The sequence below is a fragment of the Ceratotherium simum genome, chromosome 30 (assembly GCF_057802395.1).
Source record: "Ceratotherium simum simum isolate JZ-2026a chromosome 30, ASM5780239v1, whole genome shotgun sequence".
NCBI lineage: Eukaryota > Metazoa > Chordata > Mammalia > Perissodactyla > Rhinocerotidae > Ceratotherium > Ceratotherium simum.
Window position 1 is genome coordinate 14,653,289 of NC_141929.1, and position 18,286 is coordinate 14,671,574.

An 18,286-nucleotide genomic window follows, 5' to 3' on the forward strand; every position below is an offset into this window, starting at 1 on the left:
TGTCCATGTCCTCCAAAATGGGGCTCTGCAGCTCCTCCCATCAAGGGTTGGAGTTCATTCCCCTACTCCTTGAGCCTCAATTGGCCTTGCTACTTTGGCCAACAGAAGGGGTAGATGTCACGGTGTGCTTGGTTCAGCCTAGGCCTCAACAGGCCTTGCTCACTTCTACCATGTCTCTTGGGACCCCAGTGATGCCATATGAATGCACCTGGGCTAGCCTGCTGGATGATAAGACACGTGACCAAGTGTCCCTGTTGCCCACGTGACAGCCAGCCAACTGCCAGACATGAGCAAGACCATCCTAGATTACCCTGCCTCAGCCGACTCTCCAGTTGACTATAGGTGCATGATCCAGTCCAGCGAAACCTGGCCCAGATGAGAACCACCCAGCTGACCCGTAGACTCATGACCAATAACAAGTGACTGTTGCGTTAAGCGAGTGTGACTGTTGCGTTAAGCGAGTATGTTTTGTGAAGGTTTGACACTCAACAGAAGCTAATGGATACACAACCCCCCTCTCCAAGCATTTCAATTCATAGTGCTAATGCCAAGCTTGCCAGCAGGAAGGTCTCCAGATCTTACTCCCCTCCAGGGTCAGACGAAGTGGAAGGGCCTCCATGTTGATAGAGACCCACCACCCCACTGCTCTAGGATCCAGGGTTGCACTGCTTCACTCCTACCAGGACTCTATCCGAGACGGTGAGAGAGAAAGGTGCTTCTGAGGAGGTGACAGTGGCCATGGGGCCTTCACACACTCACCCGTGGTCTGGCAATGGATCACCAGGATGTTGGCCATCTCGGCAAACTTAACACTGGAAGGGTTCTTCTTAATTTCTTTCAAGAATTCTCCAAGGACCACCTCACACCTACCAATAAGAGAAGGAGAAGTGAAATAGTATAAGCCAGCCAGGGCTGGAGAAGCCTCCACCAGGGCCCATTTCTGCTCTGGGTTGGCCACGTACAGGGGAACTACACTTGGAACTGGTCAGATGAACATTTTCCAGGACTAGGGGTTGATGAACTCTGAGCTCCTCAAAGCAGGAAGCAGAGAGTGAACCTCTTGTTCTCCTGTCGCTGCCTGTCTGTTGGGTGTGGGATATGTGTGCACACTCTGCGGCCCCGGCCGGTGGCAGCTGCCTACCTCTCCTCCCTCCACTCACATTTTCCGAATCTCTTTGCCATTGTCGCCCAGGATCTGGAAGAGTCCATCCAGGATCTCCGGCAAATAATCCAGCAGGTTAATGTCTGGCACGGACTCCAGAACCAGGATCTGACCCAGGGAAAGAAACCAGGAGGGAAAGTTACACCAACCTGAGAACCTTCGTCTCCTCCTCACCAATCCTTTGGGACTGGGCAGTGAGAAGCGAGCACTGCTGAGGCAGCATTTCACGGCCCTGCAGGTGTCCCATGGTGGAGAGAGGGGCTAGCAGCTATTGCTTTTGTTAAATGTGCAGGGGATTAGTAATTGAACTCCAAGGAAATTCAGATGCCACGGGGAGAAGGGAACGCATAGGGAAGGACAGACAGGCTAGAAGAGGTGTAACTGCTGAAGCAGCACTATTGATTTCAAAGAGAAATTGGGGTGTGCCCTGGGACAAGGAAACAATTGTATCCTCATCAGGGACAAATACGATGGGCTTTAGGGGCAGAGCTGAATAAACGTGTTTTCGGACTATCTGGTGTCACTAGCCCTTGGAGGCATAACGAGGTTTCTCTGCAGTCACAGGAACTCCCAGGATGTGCCTGAGAGCAGACTTCACTAACCTAGAGGCTCATCACAGCCAGAGAAATGGGGTCGAGGGGCTGGACCTTACCCAAGAGATGATGAACTGCCGAGCGTACTGGTTGTTGGAGTAAATCCTCTCCCGCAACAAAGGGATGAAGCCCACCAGGTCAAACTTGTTGCTTTCTGTCACAATGTCCTGTGGACCGAAGGCATGTGAGCTGCTGAGAGCCAGCGGCCAGGGGCTGCCTGACCTGCCTGCATTACTGGCCCAGGGCTGGCACCAGGGGAAAACAGCAGAGCCCAAGCCAGGAGAGGTCCCCAGAGCATCCATCCTCTCATAGGCCAAAGGACAAGCAAAATGACGGATTTAAAGCAGGAGTCAAAGTCAAGAGAACTAATCAAATGGCAAAAACCCTATGTCTCCGTGGTCTGGATCGAACACCCTGGTGAGCTTAGCATAACCAGGCCCTGTCATTGGTTATGGGGCAGGGTGGTGTGGGAGGCGATGGGCAGTCTCCTTTGCCCTGGGTGGGGCTGGCATGAAGGGATGTTTACGGGTGATAGAACGGTTCTGCATTTTGATTGCACTGGTGACAATCGTATGCACTTGTCATAGAACTGGACACCAAAGAGTCAATTTTACTGTACATAAATTTAAAATTTTTAAAAATTAGGAAGAGTGTCCCCAGTGATAGAATTTATAAGCCATACAGACAGATAGAAGAAATATATATCTAAAAGTATAAGTGGGGACCAAGCACAAATACCTTTAAGAGGCGGTCCAGGAGCTCAGATCCGCTTTTCACGTTGGGGTCTGGGTCAGCAGCCAACTGCGAGAGGCACAAAGAGAGAGAGAGATGGTCACAGTCAATACATAAGACGAATCTACTGAAACCTCATGGCCAAGGCCTGGTGCAGCTTGGAACACGGAACAGGCACCTCTTTCAGTGAACAGATCAAAGAAAGGTGGGGAGGTAAGGGTGGGCACAATGCAACCCGGCTAAGGACCGAGACGCAGTAGATGTCCCTGTTCTGCTCAGAGACCTCCAAGACCTGCTGCCACCGGGTCAGGTGGTTGCTTCCCGTTGGCCTTCCTCACGGGTGTCCAATCTGAGAAGGCTGAGTCCTCTCTCCACTCCTGGAGGAGGGGACCAAGCAGCTGCCAGGCTGATACTCTAGGAATGACTGGCAGTCAGCAGGGCAGCAGAGCTTCAGGGCCACCCTGCGCCTGGAAGGGGAACTCCAGGAAGTGAGAGAGGCGTTGAGGAGGGTATTAGGGACTCCAAAGCTTTTCTAAGGAGAGCTTTTTCTAGAGCTTATCAGCTTTGCTCTCCCTGCAGGGGAAATACAGTCTGTACCACGGATTCACCATCTTCACCTTCTATAAGGGAGGTTAGTGCTTTTCAAACAATCGGTGTTTTTCCTTTCAATTGGTGGTGGACTGATACTGTCATAAAATGAATAAAAATAAATAGAGAAACGGAAAAAAACTGTAAATACAAGCCCATCTAAAAAAATTATTCTTAGATTGAACAGACACCAAGTGTTCCTGGCAGCCACGTGCTTATCTGCTCTGCTTGCATCTGGGAAAAAGGACCCAAGCACTCAAGGTCCCAGGTCAGCCCAGCCAGAGTGAGGAGCGGTCACCTTACTCAGCCCGTCAAAGAGCACGTTGAAGTGGGGCAGCACAGCGCCTCGGGCCACCTTGACGATGTTGTAGAGAGCCTCGCAGGCGTAGTAGCGCAGCCTGCTGTCTGCGTCATTGAAGCAGGTCAGCACCGGCTCGATCAACTCCTTCAGGTAGAGCCCCGAGTCCTGCGATGGAGCAGGAGGAGGAGAAGCAGCTCAGAAGGGGTCAGACCCCAGGCCCCAGCCCACAGTGTCACTAACACCCCGGTTCCTGTGGGGATGCACAGGCCTTTGTGTGAGGGCTGGGTGTGAAGACGCTTTGCGAGTTGGCCTCCCAAGATAAGGGCCACACCAGCGAACAAGGCTGCCAGGCTGCAAAGCCAGGCTTGCTGGTCTTAGGTGTAATGACAACGGCAATAAAACACAGGTCTGCCACGCTCTGCTGGGTCTTGGGGGTCAGAGTCAGGCCATCGCTGGTGTGTCTGTCCCTCCAGGAGAAAGGCCCACCTTTCCCAGTGCGATGGAGCAGGCCGCCAGGCCGATGAGGCCCCCTTTCCGGCTGTGGGGGTGCTGAGACAGCGCAAACTCCTGAGACAGGGTCTGGATCACATGCTTGATTTGCACGGTGTTGTTCTGGGCCACGAACTCCCGGACCAGCCTGGAGAGAGAGGAGAGGGGAGCTACAAGACCAGCGGAATCAGGCTACCCCTGCTGCTGGCTCCGGGCCTGGGGCTGGGATGAGGGAGGAAGATGACCTGTTTAGAAAGAGGAATCAGGAGTCAGGCACCTCAGGAGGCCTTTCCCAGTTCTGCTGCTGACTGGGAGGTGCTGGCTGAGTCATGGCTGTTTCCCTGTTTTGGGTCTCAGTTTTCCTTTGTGTACAACGGAATGAGGAACAGTGGAGCTATCTCACTTGTAGGAATCTGAGAGAATGCAAGTGAATGCCTTGTTGGGGGCCAAAAACCTCAAAGATCAACCGTCTTTATTCAACACTTGCTCAACCCTCCATTCATGCACCTAAGAGGTTCTCTGTGTCTGTGTCATTACTTCCAGGGACGGTGCTGAATCGGGCCCCAGTCAAATGGGCAAGATCCACACACAAACAAGTAATTGTAGCAACCAGGCACAAGTGATACCACAGAAGCAAGAAGAATGCCATGGGCTCATCTCCTTGGGTTGACTGGGAGGTGCCAGTTGGGTCAGATCTTAAAAACATCAATAGGCATTTTCCAGGTAAAGACAAAGGAAGGCAGGGCATCTTGGCACAGGGAAGAGCCTGGCAAAAGGCAAGGAGCTCTGAAAAGACATGGTGTATTTAGGGAAGGAGGAGGGGTTGGCATGTGGAAGGAGTGGCTAGAGACAATTAAAGGAAAAGATGATCCGGTGAAAGTTTTCCAGCAACGGGGTGACACGCTCACATCTATGTGTTAATTAGGTACCTCTGGTGGCAGCCTGGAGAGCCTGGGGTAGGGGGCTAGTTTGACAGAAGGAGACTGAAAAGTCCCCACAGGAGAACACCACAGCTATCAGGGTCAGGAAGGAGGGCCTGAAACATGGCTGAGGCAGTGGGAAAGAGCAGAGAGGGACTGCTTTACATTAAACAGACTAGCATATGAGCCCATGCAATATGGGAGAGGGAAGGAAGGGCAGAGATGCCTCTGCCTCCGAGGTGTCTACCTAGAGAGTGTCTAACAGGGAGAAGGGAACTCTGACGGAGGCCGCTTTCCTGGGAGAGAGCACCTGTGGTCACCTGGGGGGTGGGGATGCTCCCAAAGCAGGCCCTGCCCCAAGTGGAGGAGAGCAGAGGGAGGCCTGGTTCTTCAGAGACCAGTCCCTGTTTTCAGAGCCCAGTGGGCATGGAGGCCGAGACACTCTGCCCTTCGGAAGCTCACAGCGTCTCTGTGGCAAGAAGCCTCATGTGGGAAAATGGTGGCATGAGCAACCCAGATAACTGAGGGGGAGCTGCGGCCTGGGCATCAGTACGTCTTCCCAGAAGTGGATTTGAGCTGGACCCTGAAGAAGGCAGCGAGGGAGAAGGAATCAGAGCTGTTCAGGGCCAGGAGGAAATGCGTGGGCAAAGGCAAGGAGGGGGAACTAGCCAAGCTTGTATGGGGGCCCTGAGAACAGTGGCAGTGGGAAACCAACCAGGACAGGCTGGCTACGGCCATTCCGGCATCTCAGATTCGGGAGAGTGGATCTCACATCATGGGTAACAGGGAAGCTTCTTGTGCTTTTTGAAGAACACTGTCTTCGGATGCTGTGAGATGGATGGGGAGAGGGAGACTGTCCCACCATCCAGGTACAGGGACTGGTACCAGTGTAGCAGCTGAAGGTGTGGTGAGGGCGGTCTACAGATTACGGACTTTTCAAAGCAACTGCCTGGACTCACTGTCTAATCACTTTGGGTCCATTATGGCAGGTACACTGCTCTCCTGTTGTATAAATGGGGGTCTCAAGTTGCCTCAAAGAATTTTAAGGACAGTCAAGCCCAAAAGACAACTATTAGTCTGTGTGGTTCCAGCTCAGTGTGAGGAATCTGCTAGTAATTAGAGCTGTTCAAAAATAAATGTGCTGTGCTATGAGGCAGTGACCACTCCTGCAAAAAAGTTGTTCAATGAGGGGTTGGACAGGGTTTGATAAAGATTTAATACAGCAAGCCCGTAGAATGCGGCACCTATTCTATGCCAGGCACTGTGTGCACAGGTGAGCAACACACACCTGGCTCCTGAGCTGGAGGATGTGGGAGAAAAGACAGGTATTCCAGGAAGGCGCTGCAGAAATGGCCTGTGAGGTGCCTCTTCCTTTGATCTTTATGGCGTGAGATTCCATCATGCCCACCCCAGGGGGCTGAGGGCTATGGATGAACCAAAGGCCTCTGGGTGGAAGCTCAATGCCAGCTCCATAGGCTCCCACTCCCAAAACAGCATAATAAGGCCCAGCAAGGATGGCTCTATATAAACCCGTCTGGTTTCCTAAACTGGACAAACCAGCCAGGAGAGGCCCAGGGATCTGCCAGAGCTCCTCTTTGAGTAGTAATAGATATAGCCCCTTGAGAAAAGCCCTGCAGATGTGTCAAGAGACAGCTGGAGCATTGGTGGTTCAGTGGTAGAATTCTCGCCTGCCACGCGGGAGGCCCGGGTTCGATTCCCGGCCAATGCAGTGCTGTCCTTTTGCCTTTTCCTGGCAGGCTTCCTCACACAGAGATCTGCTGGAGGAGCCAGTCTTCTGAACCACGCCAGGGCTGCAGCAGCCGGAGGGTGCTGTGAATCTAACCACACTTCCCCGCTTAACAAGCACATGAACAGCAGCTGGGTTCTCCAGAGAGGCACCACCGGCTGTGGGACCAAGGCCTTCATGCCCTTCACCAGTGAGAGGACTCACTGCACCCCCTCAGCCTTGGCCAGTCTCCAGCAGGAAGCTGGGTTGAAACCTGAGAACTGTAAAGAACAGCTCACCGCACACGTGAACATGGAATGAGAGAATTCACACATCAGAGGGGAGAAAGTCACCCAACGTCTCAATGTGCTTTTTGCTACTGAGACAGAAGGACTTGAGCTCTAGTTTCTGTCCTGAGATCTGAAGGCAAATCAACTTCACACACCTACACCTACACCCACACATACACCTTCTGCCTTCTGCCTTCTCCCTCCTGCTCTGGAGCCTACGCTTTCTGTTCTTGCAGCTATGCTGATGTGGCAGCATCAGAGCCTGGCCTTCTATTCTATGAATCAGCAAAAATACAAGGAGGCCTAGGACTGGGGTTAAAGGGAGGTGCTCCCACAGCTGCTGACAGCTGGAGCATTGGTGGTTCAGTGGTAGAATTCTCGCCTGCCACGCGGGAGGCCCGGGTTCGATTCCCGGCCAATGCAGCAGCAAACTCTTTTAACCCTAAGAGACTGGATTTGAGATTTCACACTGCCTAAAGAATTTGTGAATACAGTCTGAGAACTGAGAATGACTTGTTTCTAGCTTGAGTTTTAAATACCTTTGATGAAAAACTCAGTTTCTTAAATTCCACAAAGATCTAGAACCTGTGCCTCCTTGTTCTTTTTTTTTAAAAAATTTTTTTTAACTTTATTTATTTATTTTTTTCCCCCAAAGCCCCAGTAGATAGTTGTATGTCATAGCTGCACATCCTTCTAGTTGCTGTATGTGGGACGCCGCCTCAGCATGGCTGGAGAAGCAGTGCGTCGGTACGCGCCCGGGATCTGAACCCGGGCCGCCAGCAGTGGAGCGCGTGCACTTAACCGCTAAGCCACGGAGCCGGCCCTGTGCCTCCTTGTTCTTGAGGAGTCCAGGATGTGGGGGATCCCCAAAGCCACGGAAAGCAGCCATGCCCCCCTCTTGTGTGCAGACAGTCTACCCAGGGACTCTGGCTGCTGACAGCACTCCCAGGGAAGCCAGGACAGGGTTCTGCTCGGTACAAGTTAGAGCACCAGTGGGGGCTTTGGCAGGGGATCCAAAGAAGATCCAGCCCTGCCAGGAGCAAAGGCCATTCTGAAACCACTTCCTCACCTGTCTCAGGCCACTAATGGCCCTGAGCAACTGGAAAGGGCACTCTTCCCCATTCTAGAGCCTGCATACAGGATGCATTCCCTGCCCTTGAGAGGCTGTCTGCCGGGGTCAGGTGGAGGGGAAACGAGAGTACACAAGGACTTTTGTGCAAAGCAGAGAAAAAAACCTGGTGAGAAGAGTGCAAGCTGAGGAGGGGGCTGGCAAGAAAGAGCACAACTAGCATCTTTGGTGGGAAAGCAATCAGGTGTGGCTTCACAAGGGTCAGCACTTGAGACGGGTTCTGAAGGATGAATAGGTGTTTGTTCTGGAGCTGTTCAGTATGAGGCAGCCCAGACAGAGGGAATAGCATGAACAAAGGCTCAGAGGAAGGAGAGAGGCATTTGCTTTGGCAGAACAAAGGACACAGGTGGAGGACAGGCAGGTTTCAGGGCTGCAGAAGCTGCTCCCAGTCATGTGCTTGGCAAAGGAACTGGCATTTAATTCCGGTGGCAGTAAGGAGCCATGGAAGGGGGGCCGGCCCGGTGGCGTAGTGGTTAAGTTCATGCACTCCGCTTCGGCAGCCTGGAGTTCGTGGGTTCGGATCCCGTGTGTGGACCTACACACCGCTCATCAAGCCATGCTGTGGCGGCGTCCCACATACAAAATAGAGTAAGACTCGTGCAGATGTTAGCTCAGTGCCAATCTTCCTCACCAAAAAAAAAAAAAAAAAAAGGAGCCATGGAAGGTAAGAGTAACTTGCAGTGGTGGGTGGTACGGATTTGAATGGCATTTAGGGAGCTTTGAAGACTATAACAGCTTACAGAGACGGAATGGTGAAAGAGTATGAGGAATGGGGCTCTAAGGTCGGGGTGACAGCTTGCAAGAGGAGCAGGGTCTCCTGAAGGGAGGAGATGGGCAAGGGGGACACTTGTGTTTAGCACTCCCCCGACTTTGCAGGCCCAGCAGCACCTCTCTCATTTGCTCTACATCAGCTGGAAGGCACCCCCAACGCTGAATCCTACCAGGGTTCAACTCAAGGTACCCCAGGCCATTACAAAAATGATGGCCTGTTCAAGTCCGAGGCTCTGAGACCCCATGTCTCTATTGTCTGCACCCTTGCACTTACAGGTAGATTATTCTTCATGTCCAGGGAAATAAGACAAACAATGGTTCCTTCTGGAGGGGAAACCATGAGATCATCAGCTTGGAGAGCCCTGGGCCTGGCCCTATGGGTCAACCTCTGGGCCACAGCATGAAGAGCTGTGGCCCAGAGTCCTCACCTTGGCACTCATGGCGACCAAAGCAGAGTCAGGCTGACCTCTCCAGTATTACTGCCTGCTGCCCAGCATAACTTTCCACTCCAGCCAGACCGGCCTTCTTTCTGGGCGCCGCTCATTCTACTTCTTACGCACTTCCCGTCTGCCCCCTCTCCGGGAAAGCGCCTGCTCCACAACCTATCCAGCCTTCAAAGGCCAGCTCCAATCCAACCCCCTGCTTTCCTGACCATCCCAGGAAGTGATCACTCCTCCCTTGAACGCTGAAGGACTCAGGGACCCTCATTCTGTACTCAGCAACGCGCGTACATTCTGTACTGGCACGCGTCACTGCTTCCCTCTCGTGTACGTTTCTAAGTCCACAGCTGCTTGATAAAGTCCTTGAGGACAGACTGGTACCACGCTCTCTGCATCTCTAGTGCCAGCTCTCTTCTCTGAGTCTAGTGCTCTGCGTACACTAAGTGGGGAATCAGTCAACATGTGCCTGGGGACTGGATCTGTGAAGGCTGGCAGAGCAGAACGACCACACAAGTTGTACGGCAAACCTGGGCGGAGCCCTGCCCTGCTATGTCAGGGGTGGTCTGCTAACCCAAACTTAATCTGATGGGTTAATCAGTACCTATCTGGACAGTCCTAAGCTCTTAGTGTTATAATTCAAGTTAGTAGGAGCAAAGGGCACCATTTCCGGGATCCTAGAACACACACTGAGAAGGGCCCAGGGCACCTGTGGAGGGGTGAAGGAGTGCTCTAACCTCTCTCCAGGGGCTCCATAATAGCCGCAGTCAACAGGACACCGCTTCTCTACTTCACAGGGGACACGCAAAGAGAAAAACGCAACTACAAAGGGAGGCAGAGTAAGTGAAGTTTAAAGTCCAGGCACCCCCAGTTCCAGGCCTATTCTCTCTTCTAAAGACCACATTGTCTCCTCTTTCATCTACAGGTTGTGCGCCACAGGTGGGGGATCTGAGACTGAACTAGTTTTGAAGTTACCATTTGGCTCAGAAACTCTCATGATCACAAATCCCTGGGACCTTCACTGACGTAAAGGTCACAGGTGTTACTGTTCAACGTGCCAGAGAAGAGAACCTGCTTCTGCCTAGTGTCCTCTAAAAAGTGTTGAAAACCTGGGCTGCCGAAGTGTCCTACAGAGGTTATTCAGGGGCTCTACTCTCAACTGGTCAGAGGTGTCGCAGGATGGGAGAAACACCCATTCCCCAGAAGGCACAAACCCCAATGCTGGCCAACTCCAAGCTCATGACTCCGCCCCCAACATTGCAAAGTGCCACACTGACTACCCCCTCTAACGGCAGAAGGAGCCACAAACAGGCTAGGAAGCATTTGGAACTGTCATCAGCCAATGGAGAACCTTGGGCCGTCCTCTCAGCAACACAACACTGCCCCTCACTGGACCCTTCTGTAACACAGCACAATGACAATCACAGGCCACGAGAGGGCTGGTGCAAGGACACCCTCCACGCTCCGTATCTCAGTTATTCCTCGGAACAACCTCCTCTGTAGTTATTATCTCATCTTCCAGATTTGAAACAGAGCCTCAGGGAAACCAAGCCCCTTTCCCAAGGTCATAGAGGATCTGAGCCCCTGACACACCCACAAAGCCCACGAATGGCCTTTCAACCATACACCAGTTCCTCTCCCCATCTTCTTAAACCACGTCAGCTGCAAAGGGAACACACCCAACTACGGAGGGCACTTCCCTCTTGTGGAACTGAGGTCCCCAGTGAAATGCAGCTCTCTCCACACATCTCCCCACACCCTTCAGTGTTCGGACATCCCCGAAGCATTCCTCCACCACACACAGGGAGCAGAGACAAGGTGCGTACTTGAGATGTTTTGAAATGAAGCTCTAGAGCTGGGCTTCTACTGTGCAAGCAGGCAGGAAGTAACCATTTGCTGAGCACTTACTGTGCCACATAACGCGCTGGATGCGTCACAGGCATTATCTAATTTAAACCTGAAAACAAACCACTGAATTAGGTATTAAAATGCCCACTGTACAGACAGGGAGACTGAGGCTCAGAGACATTAAGGAACACACAAGGTCACACAACTTATAGACAGTAGGTGCAGAAATCGAACCTAGGTTTTTCTGACTCCAAGGTCTAAAATCTTACCCACTATGTTACACTATCCTCCTCAAATATCATAGCTGCCACCTGCTGGATGTCTCTGGGGTTATTTCATTTAACTCCAATCCCATTTCATAGGGTGATGTCCAAATGTCCCAGCCAGTAGGTGGCAGAGGTTTTAGCCACTGCACTCATATTTCTATGCCTTCAGAGGGGACATCCTTGGCTGTAAGGTGGGGCTAATCATTTCAATGACTTTACACTGTTTTTAGAGAATTACATAAGATAATACATGTAATGTGCTCTGCATTGCACATGCTCAGCTAACAGTATTGGAGCAAAGTCAGAATCAGAGAGATGAACTGTGATCTTAGACACACACCACAAGATCACGTGCACTCACTAAACGTTGACTGAGAATCTGCTATGCTTCTGGCTCCAAAAAGGATAGAAAGATAGATCCAGAGCTGCGTTTATTCCTGTGTTGTAAAACTTTCAGCGTGGACTTGGGGCTGCTGTCTTTTTTTTTCCTGGCAAGTCCAATTATCTGTCCCAGTTCTCTATGTAACATGCTGTCTTCAGACGGCATATCCGGGCAGCAATTTCCCACAGAAAATCTGGGTAAACATCTCCATCTGCTTGGCTGAGCAGTTAAGTAATTTGGTTGCTCACTTGCTCACGAGTCTCGAATGACTGAACAGGAAAAGCAGAATATTTGCCTCTGAAGAAGGGCCAAAGACCTCTGGAAAGGCCTAAGAGTTAACTGACACAATATCCTGAGCATCCACTGGATACAACTGGAGAAACTATAAAGGAGAAACGGGTCAGACACAGCAGGAGGCACGTTTGGATCTCAGGTGACAATAATTGTGACCACTTAATGACTGCTTCCCTTATACTGTAACCAAACACTACAGGTGTTCATATTTTTTTAAACTGAAATATAATTCACACACCACAAATTCACTCTTAATGTGTACAATTCAGTGGTTTTTAGTATGTTCATAAAGTTGTGTAACCATCACCACAATCAATTTTAGAACATTTTTATCATCCTAAAAGAAACCCTGTACCCATTAGTAGTCACTCCTGACTTCCCCCTAAGCCCTAGGCAGTCACTAACCTACTTTCTGTCTCTAGGGATCTGCCCATTCTAGATATGTCATATAAATGAAATCATACCACACATGGCCTTCTGTGACTGGCTTCTTTCACTTAGTGTGTGTTTTTTTTAATTTTGTTTATTTTTTTCCCCCAAAGCCCCAGTAGATAGTTGTATGGTCATAGCTGCACATCCTTCTAGTTGCTGTATGTGGGACGCGGCCTCAGCATGGCCGGAGAAGCGGTGCGTTGGTGCACACCCGGGATCCGAACCCGGGCCGCCAGCAGCGGAGCGCACGCACTTAACCGCTAAGCCACGGGGCCGGCCCTAGTGTAATGTTTTCAAGATGCATTTTTTTTTTTTAAGATGAGTAAACTGAGGCATAGAGAGGTTAAACCAGAGGTGACAAACTCAGATGCTTACAGGGGCCAGGAAGGAGGTACAAGTGAGAAGGCCATGGGGGGTAAGACAGGCTGTGGGAAACGTGCCAACACAGGAGACAAACTGTGGGGCCCATATCCTGGCCTGGAGGATGACAGGAGGCCCCTAGGGTCCCCCCGATCTGCTCTGCGGGAATGTAGGCCCTACAGAGCCACATCTTCCAATTCTTTAAGAGAAGCCAGAAACCCGAATTTCTCTGTGAAATTTCTCAACTTAAAATATCCTGCAATCCAGGCCAAACCAAACAGGTCTACCGGCAGGACCAGCCCCTGGCTGCCAGTCTGTGACCCCTAGATTAAGCAATTTGCTGAGGGTCCCACTGCTAATAAAGAGCAGAGCTGGGTGGAATTCTGACCCACACTGCAAAAACTGCTGTAAGCCACTTGGTAATACATAGTGTCTCCCCACAGAGATGGTAGGCTCCAAAGAGCCAGGTCAAACCCAACAGTCCAACCTTTATCTGATCACAGAGTGCCAGGGATCCTTGCTCCCTCCCGTCCCCCTCTTCCCCAGCAGGCAAAGACACATTACCATCACATGTCACTTAAGGACAGGGATACATTCTGAGAAATGTGTCATTAGGCGATTTCGCCATTGTGTGGACATCATAGAGTGTGCTTACATAACCTAGACAGCACAGCCTACTACACACCTCGGCTATATGGCACTAATCTTATGGGACCACCGTCGTATATGCGGTCTGTCGTTGACTGAAATGTTGTTGTGCGGCGCATGACTATTCAAGAGCTCTAATTCTACAAGCCCTCCCTTGGGCTTTGGTGTTCCCAGAAGGCATGGCCTGGGCACCCACATTTGCTGGCTTTTGGAACTTAAAGTTCAGGAACACTGGAGACTTGGCACTGAGTCCATCCCTCGTTACCATGAAGCGCATCGTCTCTGCCAGCTGCAGTGAGAGGCCCTGCCATGGTGTGGAGCACGTCACTCCCAGCAGAGTGAGCATCCACCACATTTATCAGACTGCCTGCTGGCATTTCTCCCCAAGACTAGATTCTCCTGGAGAGCAGAGCCTGGGGTCTTACCAACCTTTTCATCAGGCCTGATCAGTGACTGTATCCCCTGAAATGGAGAGCCCACAAAACCTGAAAAAGCCATTCTAAAATCTTGGCCTAAGTGCCTTATCTTTTAGAAAATTGTGTAGATATGCTGGAGTGAGGCTGCAGGTATAAAAGCGCTCCAGGACTGTGCACACAGGCTCCCACATTTAGCTATCAGATAGACCCTGGTCACTCAACACAGCCTAGTCTTGAAATTCTAGAGGCCAGGGTCCTGCAGTTGAGCCAAGCCTCCATGTGTCTGCATTTTTAGTGTCTGAGAGGCCTGTCATCAAGATAAAAACACCCTCCTCTTATTAGCAATTTTAGTCACTTATTGGAACACTATATGCAATACTGGCTCTGTCACCTGAGCAGATGGGCTCTGGAAAACTGAAAGAAGCAGTTAAAACAACCATGGAGATTTTCAAGTATGAAATTTCTTTTATTAAATATATGTCACCCTTTTGGGTAGGGAACACCATTCATTATAGTGGGGAAGCCTTTTGAGACAGATGAACCTGGGTTTTTTATCCAGGTTCTAGCTGTGAAACCTTTGGAAGATTACTTAACCTCGAGTAGCTTCTGTTTCCTCACCTGTGAAGTGGGGTAACACTACCAAGGTCATAGGGCAGCCATGGAAAATACACAAGATAAGGGGCATATAATGGCCAAAGAGAAGCTTCTCTACCCTCCTCCCCCCAAATCAGGCAGACAGCGCTTTATACATGATCACTTTTTTTTTTATGATCACTGTTATGGACTGAATTGTGTCCCCCCACCAAATTCATATGCTGAAGTTCTAAACCCCATTATCACTGTATTTGAAGTGTTAAAAAAGAGACAACAGGCCCAAAATGAAGTCACCTGTGCTAAGCCCACGCCACCAGAGACTTAATATCTATCTTAATTACAGTTTCAACCTCTCCCAGGAGTGGAATCTTAAACCAGTCAATCTGGAATTACCTGGTCAGCACTAGTGAGGCAGTCTGCCTGCGAGACCCCTGCCATCCCCCAAAGGAAGGTGACTTGCCTGAAACATCCACTCTTTGTTAATAACTTCCTCCTGCCCCCTTTTTGCCTATAAAAGTTTTTCATTTTGTACAGCTCTTTGGAGCCCCTTTCTATTTCTCTTTGGATGCTGTCTGATTCATGAATTGTTCAATAAAGTCAGTAAGGCCTTTAAAATTCATTCAGTTGAATTTTTTTTTTTGAGGAAGATTAGCCCTGAGCTAACATCTGTTTTCAATTCTCCTCTTTTTTGCTGAGGAAGATTGGCCCTGGGCTAACATCCATGCCCACTTTCCTCTACTTTATATGGGATGCTGCCACAGCATGGTTTGATGAGTGATGCGTAGGTCCACGCCCGGGATCTGGGCCTGCGAACCCCCGGCCTCCGAACGGGAACGCGTGAACTTAACCACTATACCACTAGGCCGGCCCCTGAATTGTGTTTTTTAACAGGAGATAGGGCCTCTAAGGAAGTGATCAAGGTTAAGTGAGGTCATAAGGGTGTGGCCCTGACCCAATAGGATTAGTGTCCCCATAAGCAGAGACACCAGAAAGCTCTGTGGTGAAGCACAGATGAATAAGTCACTATTTGTCCCTGAACAATTTGTGAAACATACACTCTGAGGAATGTATCAAATTGGCACATCTCATTCCAAATATGGCTGAAGAAGGCTAGAAACTGACCGTAGGGTCTTCTAGGCCAATGCTTCTCAAACTTTAATGCACACATAAATCATCCAGGGATCTTGTTAAAATGCAGATTCCGATCCATAGGTCTGGGGTGATGCTGCAGAATCTCTTTCTAACAAACTGCCAGGTGATCCTGATGCTGCCGGTCTGTGGGCTACACTTTCAAGTTGCAAAGTTCTTAGACTGCAATGTTATTTCCCCACCAAAAAAGTACGGTCATTCATTCATTTAGATACCAATTGCCAAATGCTGCCAGGCACTGTGCTAAGTGCTGAAGATAAATAAAACAGAGTCTCTGCTGTTAAGGAGTTCATAGTTCAGTTAAGGCCCTAGGGGGTTTCTCTGAATTTCACAAATCAAGGGCAATATTGAATACAAAACGAATCCCATTAAAGACAAACCCTTACAGAACAACTGGCAGAGTGAGAGCACTTAAACAGGTTGTGCTGGAGGCAACAGTAATGCTGAGATGAATACCTCTGTTAAAGGACTCAACAGATGACTCAAGCTATGACAAAACCAGACATTACTGAGAAACAGAGTGGGCGATGGACAAAACTCAGTGTCAATGTTGCTTCAAAGCCAATAAAACCCATGGACATGGAGCCACATCTACAAATCAGCTCTACACACAGCATAGTGATGCTCATCATTAAGACTTGCTAGCATTAGTGAGAGCCAGGGTATAAACAAGATGCAGTATGAAAAGAGAGCAGTCAAGAAAGTGGTGCTTGATGAGAGAAGCTAGACGGTTTTGGACATATTGAATGTGAGAGCTGAATGGGAGGGTCCTCTCAGCAAAGTTCAACAATTTGGTTGAGGAGAAAACTAAAACCCAAAGCAGTTAAGGCAGTGGTTCTCAATGGGGCTGATTTTGCATCCCCAGGGGACATCTGGCAATGTCTGGAGACATTTTTGATTGTTAGAACTGATGGAATGCTACCGGTATCTAGTGGGTAGAGACCAGGGATGCTGCTAAAAATCCTACAATGCACAGCACAGCCCACCACAACCAAGAATTATCTGTCCCAAAATGTCAATAGTGCTGAGGTTAAGAAACCCTGAGCAAAGGAATTTCCCCAGAGTCAAAGAATGAGTTTCACACCATGGACTAGATTAGAGATGTCCAACAGAACATTCTGGCGATGGAAATGTTCTAAAATCTGCACTGTCCATTATGGTAGCCAGTAGCCACATGTGGCTACTTATATCTGAAATGTGGCTACTGTGACTGAGGAATTGGATTTAAAATTTTTATTTTTTTAAAATGTAAATATCTACACACGGCCAGTGGCTACCCTATTGGACAGGGCAGAACTACAATCCATAGTTCCTGACTCCCCAGACTGGCATTCCTCCAGTTTCACAGCCTGCTCCTTTCCACTCTTCTGAAATCACCCACCCACATGACTTTATCACAAAGATTTGACTGGAAAAAAATTCAAAGGTAAAACAAAAGAAAAATCTTAATAAAACATTCCCAGTTAAACACCTTGTTTTGTACATTGGGAAATAAAACAAAATGTCAGATCATGGTTACACATACACGTAATAAGACTGCAGAAGCAAGAAAGGTCAAATTATTTCTACTTCCACTTGTGGTGAAGGGTGATATGAGAGAGAGAAAACAAACAGTCCTCTGAGCCTTGAGATCTTGAGGTTTCAAAGGTGATTTCTCCACTTGGTCACCTAACAGTCCCTTTCACTTCTCAGAAGCTGTGTAAGAAATGAGGCAGGTCAACATCACTAGCAAATTCTCATGCTTCCCACCTCCCTTTCATCAGAGGCCACTCTTTGATTTGCTAGTTTTGATGGAGACCACAAGGAGGGCTCACCATGTGCCAGGTACTGTGCTAACCACTAAACATGTTATGTCGCTTTATTCTCACGGCAGCCCTACACTATACACACGTTATGTCACTTGATTCTCACGGCAGCAATCTGGGGCACCAGGAGGTTAAAGAACTTGGCCAAGTCACACAGCCAGTCAGCAGGATAGCTGGGACTCCCAATCTCCTGCTCTTAAGCACTGCGCTAAGGGCCTGAGACCGGGGGGAATAACACTGTCTGGAAAGGCGTGAGGAATTCCCCCGGGGAGGGGGACCCTCGTATAGCCCGGGCGGGGTCCCGGTTCCGCTCCTCACACCCAACCCTGGGTGACGGCGGCTCTTACTTCTCGATCTCCAGCGCTGCCACCTTCCGCTTTTCGTAGAGCTTGTCATTGAGGGCGCGCACGATGTTGGGCGTGAGCGGCGCGAAGTCCTTCTCGGGGTTCATGGTGGCAGCTCGGGACGCCCCCCAGAGCCCCGCGACTCCTCAGCCCGCGGCTGCCCGGGCGCCCCGGGGCCAGGGGAGTCTGAGGCTCTGCGCTGCCTCCCACGCCAGCTCATGGACCACGCCGCCCCAGACCCGTCTGCCGCGCTCCGCCGCCGCGCGCCGCCTCGGAACCCGGGCCCGGACCCCGTTCCCGCACACCTGCCCCAGGCCGCCTAACGGCTCACACGACTCGCTCCCGCCCAGCACCGGCGGTGCTCAAGGCGCAGCGTCCATGTTACTTGGATCACGTGACTCTGCAGCAGCTTCCGCCTTCCGCCGCGAGGACCCGCCCCTCGCCAGCCACGCCCCCGCACGCTGGCCTCGGGTGGATTGGCCACGCCCCCGCCAGGCTCCACCTCCTCCGCTCACACTCTCGCCTTCCGCCCCCCATAGCCTGAGTCTGGTTTGAGACGTGCTTTGTGGGGCAGTGTATCGCAGGCGCTCGACTTCCCGCACGTGGCAGG

The 18,286-nt window shown here is 50.5% G+C and overlaps 1 protein-coding gene and 2 non-coding genes across 5 annotated transcripts in view; 2 read left to right on the forward strand and 1 right to left on the reverse strand.

Moving 5' to 3' along the window:
• VAC14 (VAC14 component of PIKFYVE complex) overlaps positions 1–18,067 on the reverse strand; it is a 103,072-nt gene extending 85,005 nt beyond the window's left edge. For 2 of the 3 annotated variants that reach the window (XM_004431816.3, XM_014788558.2), the window contains exons 1-7: positions 17,680–18,067; positions 3,863–4,013; positions 3,374–3,541; positions 2,494–2,556; positions 1,815–1,922; positions 1,161–1,270; positions 760–866 (exon numbers count right to left, since the gene is read on the reverse strand). In XM_004431816.3, coding sequence (XP_004431873.1) covers positions 760–866; positions 1,161–1,270; positions 1,815–1,922; positions 2,494–2,556; positions 3,374–3,541; positions 3,863–4,013; positions 17,680–17,783 — 811 coding nt within the window. In that variant the 5' untranslated portion in view covers positions 17,784–18,067. The remainder of the gene's footprint in view (positions 1–759; positions 867–1,160; positions 1,271–1,814; positions 1,923–2,493; positions 2,557–3,373; positions 3,542–3,862; positions 4,014–17,679) is intronic. The other variant, XM_087419962.1, reaches the window with a different exon arrangement.
• TRNAG-GCC (transfer RNA glycine (anticodon GCC)) lies at positions 6,444–6,514 on the forward strand. The gene has a single exon. It is a non-coding gene; the product is annotated as a tRNA-Gly (tRNA).
• Positions 7,154–7,224, forward strand: TRNAG-GCC (transfer RNA glycine (anticodon GCC)). The gene has a single exon. It is a non-coding gene; the product is annotated as a tRNA-Gly (tRNA).
• Positions 18,068–18,286: the final 219 nt, after the last annotated feature.